At 44.1% G+C, this 16,354-nt stretch overlaps 2 protein-coding genes across 7 annotated transcripts; both read right to left on the reverse strand.

Annotated features, from left to right (window-relative positions):
• Nucleotides 1-231: 231 nt before the first annotated feature.
• LOC120450105 (2-oxoglutarate dehydrogenase, mitochondrial) lies at nt 232-13,137 on the reverse strand. Of its 6 annotated transcripts, XM_044006180.1 has the most exons (13): nt 11,141-11,264; nt 9,401-9,518; nt 9,198-9,335; nt 8,694-8,873; nt 6,956-7,058; nt 6,751-6,756; nt 6,152-6,230; nt 5,679-6,090; nt 4,754-5,622; nt 3,801-4,695; nt 3,587-3,741; nt 2,221-2,508; nt 232-1,186 (listed from the first exon to the last, which is right to left on the reverse strand). In XM_044006180.1, exons 2-13 carry the CDS (start codon nt 9,494-9,496, stop codon nt 1,087-1,089), a joined length of 3,321 nt encoding a protein of 1,106 aa, XP_043862115.1. In that variant the 5' UTR covers nt 9,497-9,518; nt 11,141-11,264; the 3' UTR covers nt 232-1,086. The 6 variants fall into 6 exon arrangements, with proteins under 6 accessions (XP_043862115.1, XP_043862114.1, XP_043862116.1 ...); XM_044006179.1 differs by lacking the exons at nt 6,751-6,756; nt 6,956-7,058; nt 11,141-11,264 and adding exons at nt 7,905-8,034; nt 13,111-13,137; XM_044006181.1 differs by lacking the exon at nt 6,751-6,756.
• A 418-nt stretch (nt 13,138-13,555) lies between these two features.
• On the reverse strand, nt 13,556-16,274 carry LOC120450106. Its single transcript, XM_039632901.2, has 2 exons — nt 14,690-16,274; nt 13,556-13,973 (listed from the first exon to the last, which is right to left on the reverse strand). Exons 1-2 carry the CDS (start codon nt 15,203-15,205, stop codon nt 13,686-13,688), a joined length of 804 nt encoding a protein of 267 aa, XP_039488835.1. The 5' UTR covers nt 15,206-16,274; the 3' UTR covers nt 13,556-13,685.
• Between the last annotated feature and the right edge of the window lie 80 nt (nt 16,275-16,354).

A 16,354-nucleotide genomic window follows, 5' to 3' on the forward strand; every position in this document is an offset into this window, starting at 1 on the left:
TTACTTACTTGGTGCAAATTTGTGATTCATAATTTTTTGTAGTAACACTAAAGTTTAGAGATGAAGTTAAATTTTCGACATTGTCGCACACACATACTCTCTCTTAAAGTTCTTTCTTTTTATAAAATAGTTACGTTCATTTTGTTTTTCTTGGAAAAGTTTAGCTTTATCACTCTACAGTTCAATATCTTATATTGGTGCGAGACAAGTGCAATATTAGTTTTAGATATATGTATATATTTTTAGGACGTCCTGGTTGGACTCCGTCCGAGGATCAAAAACAATTAAAGCATTTTAACTGCATTTAGATGCGCTCCATAAAGGGTTTCCAAAAAAATTTAAAACGCTTTGCTTAGTTCCAAACACAAGTTGTTGAGAGTCGTAATCAAAGCATTCCAGTCCAAATTACTGGGGAGTATAAAATACGCGATCTATATCCCTGATAGTGCCTCCTCGATCGGTGATGAACTAAAGCACAGCTCTGTTGGTTTGTCATTGTTAAGTATTATACTTGTTCATTTATTTAAACAAAAATGTGTAACTTAGGCAATCAAAAACACTAATGATTTCTTGGCCTGCGACCGATAAAAGGTGTCAAAACATCGCAAAGCTTGAGATAGTTTAGTTATATATAATACAATAAAATAAATATTAAACATAGGAAATAAGAAATAAGATTAAAACGTGTTTTATTCATTCCGAAAGTATTGTGATCCTCCTATGCGAGTTCTCATCGCTTCAAATGTATGCGCATAGGTTAGTTGGCTATTAGCTAGATCTTGGCTCTTTAGTTTCCATCAAAGACTTGCTGTGAGTTGTAGTTTTTTGTTTCTTTGTTTGTTTGTTTGATTCTTTACTAAACACTTAACATTTCGTGTTATTTGTTACTTGGTTGCCATTTGCTCTTGTAATTTCACTAAACTAATATTTAACATTTCATTACTTTCACACAATGCTCTTAACAATTTCGTCAGCAAAAAATCGTATCAAAGAGTCTGCATACGTTTCAATACAAAATATAATCGTAATTAATATTCATCGTCTCCATCTTCATCTCAATCTCATCTCCATCGAGACCACAGCTCCTTAGGTCGAAATCGCGTCGTTGAGCAGCGCGTTCAGCTCACGGATGTGCTGGGCCTTGGATCCGGTGGCGGTGGAAGCTCCGCAGGCGCGTCCGACGTAGCTGTGGATTGGGAAAATAGTTGGGATTAGTGGGGATACTTGAGGTGTCGAGCGGTGAGTTGGCACAACATTCGGTATTCAATTTGCTGATTCGATTAGACATGTGCACTAAACTTTAGTCTAGTTTCTCTGATTGGTTTTAGCACAGTTATGGCAAATGTTCAATGAAATGACGGTTAAGCAAGCGCAGGGTGTTAAATATTAAGATTAAAATGTATAGATTTAAGTCGAGAGTGAAATTTAGGGAAACCACACCGAACCCAAACATTGAAATGGACCCCAATAGATTCTGCGATGCAGTATCATTTCGAATACGATTTATCCTCAATTCTCAAGCTTCGTTGAACAGCAAACTGCCTAGATTAGGATGGTATCAGTATGAGATGTCTGCCTATAAGCGCTAAAAACTCTGTTTTCAAGGTAGTTGTGTCAGTTTTTAACTTGATTGTGATATATAGACAGCACGTCGTACAAACAAACAAATTCAAGTACAGATTACAGAGCAACTCGGGTTAGATTGGAGCAGTACAGATGTCGGGGTTAACTGTGGTTTTTTACGATAACGACTGCACTGGCAAAACAGCAAAATGGGGCAGGGCAAACTTATCAAAAGCAAATGCAAAACTTTCGAAACGCGGGAGGTGCAAACAAACATAAACTCAGAACTGAAAAGAAAAACAGTGCTTCAGGATTAGAGGATTAGATTGTTGAGTTGGAGTTAAGAGTAGTAGTAGTAGTAGTAGTAGTAGGGTTTGGTGTGTTGATTTCGTTTAAACCGGGGTACCATGAGGCGCTGGATCATGGAACAATCATCATGCCAAACAACAGAAATCAGAAACGCAATCGAGGAAACTGATAAAAGGGAAACGAGGAGACAAATGAAGAGTTAACGGAACTGAGAGTTAATTTCCGTTTGGTAGGATAGTTAAATTGCAGATAGTAGTTGGTAGTTGATTAGATTAATTGTAGATATACGATATACAGTTCATTGACCGCGCGTATCGTATTGTAGCGGAGCTGAGCTTGCCCTCTCACCTAATTTTGCGTCCGGTTTTCGCTATGCGGGCGCCCGGAGCGGCCGCGATGCCCGCGGGCCTATTGAAATCGTGTCGTACATTCTTTAAATCAAAGTGCTTGGCGGCATTGAAGTCGCCGCCAAGGGTTTGCGCCGGATCCTTAGGATCGCCGCCGTTCGAGTTCGGGGCGGCGAACATGCGACTCAGCCACGGTTTAGATTTTGAATCGGAATCGGTGTCGGATTCAAGATTAGTATGATCAGTAGTAGTGGTAGTATTGGTGGAGGAGGATTGTTCATCGCTTTGGCTGTAACAATAACACATACACAGAGAGAGAGAAAGAGAGAAAGGATTTGTTTTTGGTTGCTTTTTCGTTTCTTGGGTAGTTTCGAATTTGTTCAATTTTTTCAAATTTTTTCTTCAGATTTTGCCAATACACGTACATATTTACACAACGAGTGGATTTTGGGGTGGGAATTTGGGAGATTCAAAATAACACAATTGGTCTTTCACAAGATTTAAAAAGTAAAGAAAAGTAACTCAAGTCTTTAAACTAAATCATAAATAAAAAGCCATGCACAGTAATAATGACTAGGATGAAATATTGGATGGATGAAGCCAATTTGCTGATGGACTCGCTTGGAGAATTTCGGCGATAAAAATTTTATATGTTGATTTTTAAACTTTGTGGTGACACTTTTTTTTCTGTGCCGGACATGCTCATTCAAACGAAAATAGAAATCAGAAGCGTATATCCGTTCAATGAGTGTTTGAGTTTTGTGTGTAGGGTGTTTTATCACTTTCTGGGACTATCACTAGCTAATAAGATAGGTAGATAGATATATAAAGTGGGAGCGTGATAAATACAGCAGCTAGAAGGCATGTGAGGGGTGAGAGGAAGCTCGAATAAAATTTAAATTCGCCATGGCCGTATGATACTTTCTTATCAATAAAGATAGTAAATTAAGGTGTCTGGTTGTCGGAAAAAAGGTTGAATACATTTCGCAAAAATTAAGAACTATTACTTATATCAAATGCATTTAATTTAAGCATTGTTATTAGTTCGATTGAAAGTAATTATCATACGGCTGGAGCATTTAAAATGATACCGACTGCGATGAATAATGAAAAAGTCAAATTAAATCTTCATTTAATGCAAAAGTAGTGAAACAAAAGCAAAAGAGAGTAAAATGTTTAGAGAATCAAAGATAAGAAGTACAGTGCACGATGAAAATAGTGCACTTCATGAAAGAGACAAAGATAAACTGAGACTAGAGAAGAATCTGAGCCAGAGAGAAAAATCGGGGTGTGAGGACGTGGTCGGAGTGCTCCTGTTCAGGTGGGTGGATAGTTGCTGACCGCTTAGATATAGCCCTGTCACCTACCTGACGTCGCGGCTGTGGTTCAGGGCGGTGAGGAAGCGAGGTTGCACATAGGTCCAGCTGCCCTGGTTCTTGTGCTCCTCCTGGGCCCACACGAGTTCGGCGTTCTTGTACAGGTTGGCCTGCTCCTTGACCAGATCGAAGGGGAAGGGAGAGATCTGAACATACAAAACACGTTAGCAGATGGAACAACATAAATATTTCCATGTGGACTCACCTGCTCGACGCGCACGATGGCGATGTCGCTCTCCAGCTGCTTTTCCTTACGCGTCTTGGTCAAATCGTAGTAGACGCGGCCTGAGCAGAATACGACCTTCTTCACATTGCTGGCATTCTGGCCGGCGGGACCGTTGTCGGGGATGATGCGCTGGAACTCGCTACCCTCGCTCATCTCGCTGAAAGGACTCTTAGCCTCGGGGTGACGCAGCAGCGATTTGGGCGTGCACAGGATCAGGGGCTTGCGGAAAGGCAATGCGATCTGTCGGCGCAGGATGTGGTAGTAGTTGGCGGGCGTCGTGCAGTTTGCAACGATCCAGTTGATATCGTGCAGCTGTCGCACTCCGAACTCATCGGACTCTGGGGGGAAGTAGTCGGGATCGTCGCTGCTCATTTGCAGGAAGCGCTCCACGCGGCACGAGGAGTGCTCGGGGCCCATGCCTTCCATGCCGTGGGGCAGGAGCATCACCAGACCCGATTGGCGCACCCATTTGGACTGACCGCTGGAGATGAACTGATCGATGATCGACTGGGCGGTGTTGCTGAAGTCTCCGAACTGAGCTTCCCACAGCACCAGGGCATTGGGGTTGGTCATCGAGTAACCGTGCTCGAAACCAAGCACTGCGTACTCCGACAGAGAGCTGTTGGAGACGGAGTAGGGCGCCTGGTCTGGGTACATGTGCTGCAGCGAGTTGTAGGTGGCCTTGTCGACCAGCTGGTGGTGCAACACATGGTGACGGTGCGAGAAGGTGCCGCGCTCGACATCCTGTCCCGAAAGGCGCACGTGAATTCCCTCCTTCAGCAGGGAGCCGAAGGCCATGGCCTCACCTAAAGCCCAATCGGCGACCTTTTCGTCTACCATGGCCTTGCGAGCGGCCAACACTCTCAATAGACCCCTTGCGAAGGAATCGGTAAATTAGTATATGAAGTAAAGGTATCTTTTTGCGATCTTACTTGTGAATCACGAATTCAGCAGCGTTTGGAGGCGGCGACGAGAATCGGTTGCCGATGTGGATAAGGGTCTCTTCCTTGACTCCAGTGGGCGCCACCTTCAGGGGGTCCTTGCCCTCGAAGAAGCCGGACCAGGGCGAGTCGAGCCAGTCCTTGTACTTGACGTGGGTCTCGGTCTTGGCCAGAGCGAAAGCCTCCTCGCAAATGTTCTCGTACTTAGCAGCCACCGACTTGACCTCCTCGCCGGTAACAGTGCCCTCCGCGATCAGCTTGTCGGCATACAGGTCCAGACAGTTCTTGTGCTTGCGGATCTTTTGGTACATCAGGGGTTGCGTGAACATGGGTTCGTCGATCTCGTTGTGTCCGTTGCGGCGGTATCCGACCAAATCAATAACACAATCCTTGTGGAAAGTAGCACGCCACTCAGCAGCCACCTTGCACACATGCATCACGGCCTCTGGATCGTCAGCGTTCACGTGGAAAATAGGAGCATTGACCACACGAGCCACATCCGTACAGTAGGGGGAGGACCTCGAGAAACGGGGATCGGTGGTGAAGCCGATCTGGTTGTTGGCCACCACATGGATAGTGCCGTGTGTGGTGTAGTCGGGCAGGTCCGAAAGATGCATAGTTTCGTAGACGACGCCCTGTCCACAGAAGGCGGCATCACCGTGGATCAGAATGGACATAACCTTCTTGCCCTCCTGGTCGCCACGGTAGAACTGCTCGGCACGGGTCTTGCCCTGCACCACGGGGTCCACAGCCTCCAGATGGGACGGGTTGGCCACGACGGCCAGGCGGATGTTCTTGTTTGTAACGCGGTTCAATCGCTCGATGTATGTACCCAAATGGTACTTGACATCACCAGAACCCTAGAAAGAAAAGGACATTCAATATTTTCAAGAAGGTTCCTTTTATATTCACTTACATCATCAGCTGCCTCCAGTCCAGCAAACTGGGTGAAGATCTGGTTCAAGGGCTTGCGGCACACATTGGCCAGGGTGTTGAGGCGACCACGATGGGGCATGCCCATGATCACAGACTCCACTCCCAACTCCGTTGACACATCGATGATCTCCTTCAGGGCTGGGATCATGATCTCGCAACCCTCCAGACCGAAACGCTTCTCAGAAGAGTACTTCTTGGCCAGGAAAGCCTCAAAGCCGGTGGCACGGGTCAAACGGGCCAAGATTAGACGCTTCTCCTCGGGCGAGAAGTTCAGAACGCCGGGGGTCTCGAAACGCTTGCGGATCCAGTTGCATTGTTCCAGAGAGTTGATGAACATGAACTCCACGCCAATCTTGTTACAGTATACGTTCTCCAGGCGGTTCAGGATTTCCCTAGTAAAAGGGATGTAACATTTTGATTGGGTGATCTATTAACTGTGGTGGGTGTACTCACTTTAGGGGCAACGAGGCCTCATCGCCTCCGATGAAGGTAGTGCTGGGCAGCTTGAACTGGCGATCCATGTCCTGCTCACCTGTTTATATTTTTTTTGCGCATGGGGAACAATGGGTTTAAACTTTAGTAAGGGGTTCTGGGTGATTGTGTCATGGTGTGGGATTAGTAAATTGTAGGCGGCGGATGTTGGTTTGAAATTCGGAGTGTAATGATTTTTGTTGCTTCTATTCGAAGGTGTTTGTACACAGTACAAAGTTTATATTGGGTTCGGATGCTCATGCTCAGCTGGGCGGTTCACGGGCTCCTCATTCGGATATTTTTTACATGCATTAGACACTATCGGTGATAACTTAAATTTGCTGTTGATGGGCTCATAATCATTTCAGTTGAAATCAGACTAAAGGGGGCTTATCAATCGATTTCCCTTCATTTCGCTTGGGAAATGCAAAACAATCATGCAATCTATTTATGACATAATCGAATCGGTGAGGTAAACAATATTTATATATTTCAGCACGACATCAAATTAAAACAATTAAAAGCAGAAATTGGCAAACAATGTAACACAAATTCACTGGCAATATATAGCGCATATTTACTTGGTTCTATATATCATTGGATACATTTGTGTGGTTGGTTGGGTTTGATAATCGATTTTTGATGCCGGGGATCGTGTGTGCGGGTGAAAGACAGAGAACGTCACTAACACAATATGTATTTGGTTTTTTTTAAAAGTATTTACAAATCAAGGGTTAAGAACTGAAACAGGTTATGTTCTTTACGACCACCGCCGGATTTACTTACCAAAACTGAAATTAGCGTAAATGGATTTCGTCGAGGAGTTGCCAGGCAATTCTGGTGTATTAATTTCGAGTGGGTCGAGGTGAGCAATATTATGTCCTCGAATCTAACGTGTCAGTATTAGGTGTTTGGTTGGTAGTTGTGGTGGTTTTGGTGGTGGTAGTAATAACAATGTTTTCGGATTGGATTTGGTTCGGTTTCGATTTGTTTAGTTTTTCAAAACACACACATAATACAAAGAGAGAGAATTTTGAATTTTTTTTTAAACATTGTTCGAAACGATTGGCGGTTTTGGTTTTTGGTTTGAGTTTCGATTGCAGTTTGTGTTTTTCGATTGGTTTACATTTAGGTTAGGAAGCAGTTATATAAAAGTAAAGGAAAAGAAAATAATCAATTAAAATTATAGAATAGATATGGCTTGAACAAAATAAGATACAAGTGCTCAACGCACAAACACAAATTAAAGCGAACACTAAAAGCTTCGACAGGATCAGTAGACAATGATTGACAGATGGCAATGTGTTCGAATTTCGTGGGTTAATCGAGAAACGGTGGTCACAGTGCAAGAACAGAACAGAGAGATATGGAACTGGGGTGCTGAGAGATATAGAGTCGACAGGATGCTTAAGAATAAACCTTAACGGAAAGATACGAACTTCGAGAACGCCAAACACCAAGGTTACTTACAGGAACTATTAAAAACCTAGAACTGAACGGAACTCGCTAACTTAATCCTACAAAGGGCTATGTGACCCTTCCTCATCAACTCCGAATTTCATTTAACCTTCTTCGGCTGTTAAATGGTAAGCACGAGTTATTTTCAAAACCAATTGCGTAAGTTTGAGTGTTTAACTTAGTTACTAGGCGAGTGGGTAGTAGCAGGAAGGTGCAACAGGTTTTGGATAGTAGTGCGACTGGGGGTTAAATGAAACAGTTCTGTAAAAGAATTTACCAAACAAAAACCCAGAGTGCTGCCTGAGCACATCTTCGTTAGCACGACGTGCTAGCCCATCCTTGCAGACGGTTTTTTCGCGAGTCAAAATTCCAAGCGGATCCAGATCAGATGCCAAATGACCTCGTGACTATATGGTACATACATATCGTAGACAGATTGGTTGATTATATGTAAATAGGGGTACAGGGTAGATCAAAGGACTTAGGTATATCAAGTTAAATGGGTACGCCAGGTAGTTATCGTGTGGCTTTAGTAACTCAAACGATGGAAATCAGCTCTACAACATAAATCAAAAGGCTTAACTTTACCAAAAATGTGTATCATGTGCAAATTAAAAGTAATTCCTTATCTGGCAATAAAATTTGAACACCCTTGGATAACCGCAAATAATTTCGGTATTTCTTAAGCTTATTAGCTAATGAGGAATGGTGCAATCAAATGTGACGAATCCCCTCAATATATAACTACTTGGTGAACCGAAATGAACGTGATCGAACAGAAACCCAAACTACTCATGAATAAGTGAATGTGTAACTCTATGGATATTGTGGATGGCGTGGGGAAGTCAGGGAAGTATTTTCTAGTCTACCATGAATACTGGATTCGGAATGATTGGTCTGGGCAAAAGTGAACACACATAAGGGGGCAAAGGCAACTCTACAGATCATAATCTAAACATAAACATTAACTGAACCTAGGAGAACGAAACAAAAAGCGCCAACTGTGGCTGCAATCTCCACCTTTCGGCTGGAAGCCAATGAAGAGAGTTAGCACGAGCCGACATACCTGGTAGCTCCTGATGATGGCCTGGACGGCCAGATGGTCGTCAATGGTCTTGGAGTCGGGCGCAGCGCCGGCGACGGCTCCTCCAAAGTTGAAGGCGGTCAGCGGCAGAGTGTTGGCCTGCACGGGCGCCAAGTTGGGCGGGCTAACGTAGCTGTTGCTGCGGAAGTACGCATCCCAGGACTAAAAGGATGATGAATCAATTAATAATTGTTTGCAAACAGTCAGCAGTATATATGTCGTGGCAATATCAATTTGAAACCATAATCCGGATATTTATACTGATATCCAAAATATGCAAGATTGAAAATAAGTTAAATAGCATTTCAAGTCGCTTTTATAAGAATTTTAATTTTACGGCTGTTCGGTTCCCTAAGTACCGGGCTGTAAAAGTGAAACACTTCCGCTTCAGAAATAAACACAAGGAACTGGTTTCACAACGACTCAGAGCAGGAGTCAAATTCTAAAGCTCGCAGAAAGAAAACTCCGTTTAATGGGGATACTTACGGTGTGCACGGAAGTGGGATCCCGCAGCCAGGCGTTGTACATCTCCTCCACGTAGGAGGCGGTGCTGCCGTTGGCAAAAGGTTCGGCAGCCGCGGAGTTGTAGGTGCGCACGGCGGCCGCTGCAGTTACCTTGGCCATCTGGCAAAGATTAAGGGTTCATTAGTGGGGGCTTCTTTAATGCTCTCCATATCGAGCAAACTCACCTGCTGACTGCTGCTGCTCTTGAGCAGCCATGTGGCGAAGTTCTTGTGCGCCATCGGCGACAAGGCCAGGCTGAAGGCTGTGTGGGCTCTATGCATTTTGTAGCTTTACAAAATATAACTGAAAGAAATAGACAAGAGACAATCTTAGTGGGGAATCTTATCGGCAAACTATTGTATCACTTGCAACTGATTAATCGATGGCGGCTTTGTTGACAAACAAGCCACGTAAGAGATAGTGCCACCCCCTAAACACCCAACTCCTGACCCTCGGCTGCTGTAAACGCGATAAGATAGCTTAGAAGTTTTTACGTCATGGTCATGTTCTGGGTTTTAACTGTGTCACCGATCAACCGAATGCTCCAAACTTGTTGCCAGGCCAGTGAGCCAGTTATGAAATTCCCTCACGAAACAAGTTCACAATGGGTGGATAGCGGCGGAATTTACATACGTCTAAAGCCAGACTAGACCGTTGAGAGCGGGGGATCGCTTGTTGGAAAAAAGCACACGTGATGCCGTTCGCCTGCTGATTCCGCCGATGACGTCAAACTAACGTAGGCTGGTTTCGCCAGTCCGTCGCTAGTTTTTTTGATAATCAGCCAAGAAATGGCGGAGATACTTTGGCCCCCAAATATAATGGTGAAATGGGGGTTTTTATATGGGGATATAGGGAGAGCCAGCTGCTTTTTGCGCAGTTTGTTCGTTTCCCAACTTTTAATCAGTTGCGAATATTTGCCCTGACTGTTTGTTTGCCATCTCCGAATCACAGTGAGCATTCACCTGGGTTTTGGGCCAAAACGAGTTTGCCCAGATAAGGCAAAAGCGTCAAGAGTGAATGTCCCTGGGTCGGAGTAATAAATTCCTGCGGTCCATGACTAAACGCAGAACCCTCGAGACGCAATTCAGTGATAAGAGGGCGCCTAACCGGCCTCTAGTCGCAATCATGCCACGCCAGCACTTCCAGAATTTGTCAAGTTATTAATCAAAATATTGGCGATAGGCCAGCGCGTGCGGATGTCGTAATTGAATCCCTATCTAAAGCCAGTCGCGCAAAAAATATGTACAAATTGAATGAAATTCGGACTGGGAATGGGAACTTATGGGGCAAAGAAGGCGTGGCCAGGTCACATGTCTTATCGACGAACGCATGCTGACCAGACGATCAAAATGAAATGATTACAAAACGCTGGCCCCCAGACATGGGGGAAAAAAATGAAAGAAAACAATTGGAACGGCTAACCGGTTTGGAGTGGTCGAAGCTAAGTATTTGAAAGTGCATCACTCGGCTTGATCAATATGATCATAGCTACAATTACAGTTACATTGTCCGCCCGCCCCACAATATATAATTCAATTTAGCAGCCCGACAGTTTCTTTCAGTGTCATTTATCTGTTTGCTTGTTTTGTGCTGCCGCTTTTCACATACTGCTTTCCCTGCAATTATATTCTGCTCGACGTCGCCGCAGATGTTACGAAAACACATTACATAAGTGCAAAAAATAAAAAACGGTGACTCGCGTGAGAGCAGCTGAATTATTAGAACGCCCAGATGGAGCTAATTAGTGTGAAATAGTCCGCCCGATGAGCTTGCAGTTCCACAACTCGAGGCATACTGGAAAAATCCATTAAGATTTTAGTCGTCGGAAGGTCTAATTCCGACTGTATATACACTGCACCGCGGTGGAATCAAGACACCGTATAATATATACGCATATACTGCGTGCGATTGCTCCAAAAACCAACCGAATATATGTACTCGTCGTACTCGTATCCGTATCTCGCAGATACGCGGCAAACGTTTGTTCGTGCTGAGTGCTGCGCGTCGACTGAAGCGAAAATACAACAGCGGCCGCCTTCGGGAGTGAAATATAAAATTTAGAAATCGAATTTGCTCTTCACGAACCGCCGAGCTGGCTGAAAACTTGGGAGGAAAACACAGAGTGTGTGATAAAAACACACAAAGCGGCCACATGACAACTCGGCGTTGTATCTTTATCTTCTGGCAAAAGGGGGTTTGGTCGCCGATCGGTGGACCTGATAACAGTCAGGTACATACCTATATATCTATACATTGACCGCACTTCCTCCGCTTATCTAACCGCCTCGCCTCCTTGCCTTTGCCCATGTCTTGCGTATTTATAGCCCGAATTTGTTTACAACAATCCCAAAGTCCGATCGTCAGCCGGCTGATGGTTTGAAAGAATGCCGCCCACACAGCCCAACACGAGAAGAGTATATGAATCCGAGAGAAAGCGGTGTGGTATGCATAGAAAATAATAATATTCCAAATACACTCATACAGCTTGTTTATCACATAACACCAAAGGCAACAAAGAAGCAATATAAGCACTCTTTTAATGATTCACTTTTCAATTTGGTATACAATTAAGTATTTTGAAAAGAATAAATGCGAAAATGTATTATCCAAAATAATATATTAACCATTTTTAAGAATTTTTTTTACTGTGCACCTAATAGGTCAAGCCAAGCGAGCAAGTGAATATGTGCGTGTATCGATTACCTTTCCGCTAATCAATAAAGTTTCAAGTTCACACACCAGACACATTGAGCTAACCATTTACCTCGATGCGAGTGCGAAACTATGAATACTGGTGGATCACCGATCATTAAATACCCTAAGTTATTTAAAAAAATTAAATGGTATACAGTTTAGCAATACTTCTAGCCTTACACCGACTTCTTGTTAATTGAACTCGAAAATTATAAAAAAAAATAGACCTCAATTTATATGCGGCAAAAAAATTCGGAAATAGTAATTAGACAATCAAATGATAACTAGTAACCTAGTATCAAAGTTGGCGGAAACCATTAAATTGTCACGATACCCAATGGAAGGGTATAAAAAGGAAAGAGAGACGCAATCAGCAGGGTTTTGCACCTTGCTAAGCGGTTTCAGAAACCAGCTTGCAACTGCATTCCATTGACGAGCCCCCCTAAAGACGAAGAAGAAGAGGAGCTGACCAAGGGCATGAGGTAATTGAGGAGCATGGTGCGTTGGTTCCGTGGTACTATACTATACTATAACTATTACTATTCCCGATCTGGGGCATTGCATCTGACTTATGATGGGTTGTGGCGGATGAGCCACATCCGTCTGCAGAAAAAACTAGTTGTGCTGCCCCAGACAATGCGGCCGCGCGCTTTCTTTGCTGTTTGCTATTGCTATTGCTTTTGATTGATGATTCATTTGGCGGAGGGGAAAAAAGCACACGCGGCACTCGGTCAATTGCGTCATCAGTGCGGCAAGTTAATTTTACAAAATCACATGTGACGTCGCTGCTTGTTTTGCATTGCGAAATTTCACTTTTCTTTTGGGGCGGCCGGCGCAAGCGCTTTTCCGCCGACTAGCCGCCCACCTGCACTTTTCAATTATATAAGAACAGTCCTTGAACTGAAATGGTGAAAATACGTTGGAAAATAGCAATTATACGCCTCCTAAATGCACTTTTTAGAAAGGGGAACACGCGGCAGTCGCTTATTGATCGCTGAAACGATGATGGTAATTCCAGGAATTCCACATGATGCAGTAGCGGGCTTTGAATGTGGGACAAATGAAAAGCACGCCAAATGCGGGTTTTTCGCTGACCCCAGTACTGGCACTGAGTTGACCCAGACCCCGCACGCTTTTTGCAAATTAACGCACTTGATTTACTTATTTCTAAACTAAACTTGCTTAAAGCTGAAATATTTACGTTTTTACAGCCGAAAACTTTTGCGTTAGTGGTGGGACTGTTATTGCTGGCGTTAGGCCTGGACTGTCAAACATATCGATGCGGAATGGTGACGCGCCAGTTATCGATTATTCTTACAGCATTGGTGAGCGGTAACACTAACATACAGAGCACTTACCTATGCGACTGTAGATGGCGCCACTGTGGCATCGGCGTAAAGTGTGTAAGTAAAATGTCAAGAGCGTAAAATATTTCCGTTAATCTAATTAAATTTGGATTGCATTTTTATTAACAAGCTTCTGGAAGCACTACTATATAAAATATAAAGCATTTAAAAACTAATGGTTCCAAAAGCTTGTTAATGAAAATAAAATCACGATTGGATTTTCATTTTCAAAATCGAGGAAAGTTTTAAAAAGAAAATTGCCAAAAAAAAGGCGAATAATACTTAAAGAAAACATGTCTTTAGCAATTTCGAACAATGTTGGAGACCGCCTACATTGTTTTCCACAGCAATGGTCCCCGCATGACACAAAAACTGGAATTCAACTTGCACTAAACATTTAATTGCTACGCACACTAGACAGAGTAACCAACTAATATCTGCTGTATTGATCCAGACAGTAGCCGGTAATTTGGTCCGAAATACAGTCGAAGACATCGAACGCCAGATCGCAGCTTTCACCTTTCTTGGGCAGCTCCTTGCGATTAACTCCGTAGCGGGCGGTCATTGACCGCAGGCAGAGATTCACGGACCGCAAGGTGGCCATGAAGAATCCGTGCTCGTGCACTCCCTCGGAGTAGAAGTGGACCAGGCCGTCCAAGGTGGGCCAGCCCTTCTGATCGATGGCGTTATTTTTGGCATAGACGCAGTGCAGCAGGCACTGAAAATACATAGATGTCGTAGGGAAAATGTATTCTCAAGCTGTGGATAAAGACTCATTTTAAGCCTGTTTTAAATATACAATGGAATACACTGTGGAAATTGCTTATAAGCTTAAAACAAACTCCGGGTTTATTAGAGGAATCATTACCACTTGGTATTTTCCAATTCTCCCCTGGAAAACCCGCCTTAGATGGCTTTGTAATCGATTCTATACAAAATGTGTTTATTATTTGATCATTTTTAGTATTTTTCACTAAACAATTATTCATTTTGATCAAAACTGAGGAGCAGAGTAGCCAAACACATAGTCAAATCAAACTCGTAAATCCACCCGTATATTTCTCACTGCGTAGCTACTTCTATCTGTACATTCAATTTGCTGATGCATAAAGCCAGCTAATGTGTATTAAGTGCCGCCATAAAGTGCGCTTTTCAGCCATCAAATTCAGCATTGCTGGGAGGTGTGCGAAAAATCTCCGACGGACGGAGGCGTGTGATTTTGAATGCAACTGAAAATGCATTTGCTTTTCTTTCGATTGTGTAAAAACCCTGACTTTAGGCTTTGCTGGCTGAGCTAAAGTGGGGGTTTAGCCAATTGTTTCTTGGGCTGCCATTGAACTTAATTGAGCTTGGCTCATGCATTTCATTAACACGAGAAGAAAAGCGATCTACAAGTCTCGCAGAAGATTCTAAAGATGACTCAACCATACTTACCCCCGCAATGCGTTTGTCTTCCAGCGGCACCAAAGTGGGATGATATATGCCCGAACTGGCCACATCCAGACGTCGGATATTCCTCATCAATCTGGCCACATGGCGTTGTGGCTCGGGTTCATCGTAGACTATATACTCGTACTGGCTGATGTTGGGCCGATGGTCCACGGATGAGCCCGCAGGCGCAGAAGGCCAGATGAAGTCGATGGAGTCATCGTTTGGATCGATGGGCGGCTGATTGTGAGCCACCTGCTCCTTGAGAATCTCATAGGCCTCTATATGGGAACCGAAACCGTAGAGTACTTGATATGGCAAAGGATAATGTGAGGGCCCACCGTTAACCAACTTGTTGCGGACCTCATCCTGGCACTCCCTTATGACGGACTCCACTTTCCTGGCCGTTCTGGGTGGATTCAAGCACTTGGCCTTTTTCGTCTCGAAGCGAATTAGATATTCCACAGCCTCGATCGATGCGATAACCATGCCCGAGATGTATAATAGTTGTGTAATCCTCATGGCTGCGATTAATTGGAGTCTCCACGCCGATCCGATCGCCTGGGCCGCTGTCAAATGAATGTCCCCCGAAGAAATGGACGCGATGAAATCGAAAGCATTTTCACTTTTTCCAGCCAGCCGGGCAGGATGGCCCACACAGACCACTTATGAATTTCCAGTTTAGGTGCATTTTTTTTTTTGAGATTTGCTCTATGGGTATGTGGTTCAATGGCAAACTGCAACACTCCAAGTGCGACTGCAACTGCCACAACTGGTTGCACAGTTCCCATGCGTGCAGTCCGTTAGAAACTTGTCCTTTAAGCTCGACCACATGCCTATGAACATGGTCATTGGCAGCGGCCACATATCATAACTACAGCTCCATGGCTCTCCGATCGCATTAGGTTTCGTTCCATTGTCTCTGCGGTTTTGCATTGTGATTACACATCGCACTCGCTCCGATTGAGCGCACAATTAACCAATTGGTGAACTCTTCCGCCTTCCGAGCAATTTGCATATGGCCAAAAAACAACGGCTATAAAGATTATCAAAGGCGGTAGTGGATGTGGATATGGGCTAGCCAGAACTATAAACTATAACCAGAATCAGAATCAGAGGCAGCCAAGCGGGGCCGGGCGGTCTAATCAGAGGGCCTGACATATCCCCAACACATTCCCCACCTTCTAGAACCCAGAACAATGGCCAATAACTGTTCTTGGAAGTGGCCAGCGTCGCCACGCTAATTATGCCTCATTAAAATGGCCAAGATCCAAGAACGAAGATCCTAGGCGGAAATTGTCATAAAGTTCTCTGGGCTCCTCCAGCCGACGAGTAATTGCCTTTAATTGCATACCTGGCCAAAAATTGCAGCTAAGACACTGACCCAGACTCGCTCTGGATCGAATTTGTAATAAGCTCCGGCTAACGGAAAATGCAAAATGCAAAATGCAAAATGGAAAATTGAAAACTGATGCCCCAGCGATGAAGTTCAATGTTCAGCGTTTCGAGAATTGTAAGGCAATGGATAAGAATGGTAAGAACGGATTGTCAACAGGAAGCTCTCCAGGTTGCAACTTCGGGGAACAAGAACAACGTGAGCTAATTGACAGACAGCTACACAGGCACGATTTTCCATTTTCCGCTGGCCATTTCCCGCGGGTTTTACCCCCT

This window comes from Drosophila santomea, chromosome 3L (genome assembly GCF_016746245.2).
Source record: "Drosophila santomea strain STO CAGO 1482 chromosome 3L, Prin_Dsan_1.1, whole genome shotgun sequence".
Lineage (NCBI taxonomy): Eukaryota > Metazoa > Arthropoda > Insecta > Diptera > Drosophilidae > Drosophila > Drosophila santomea.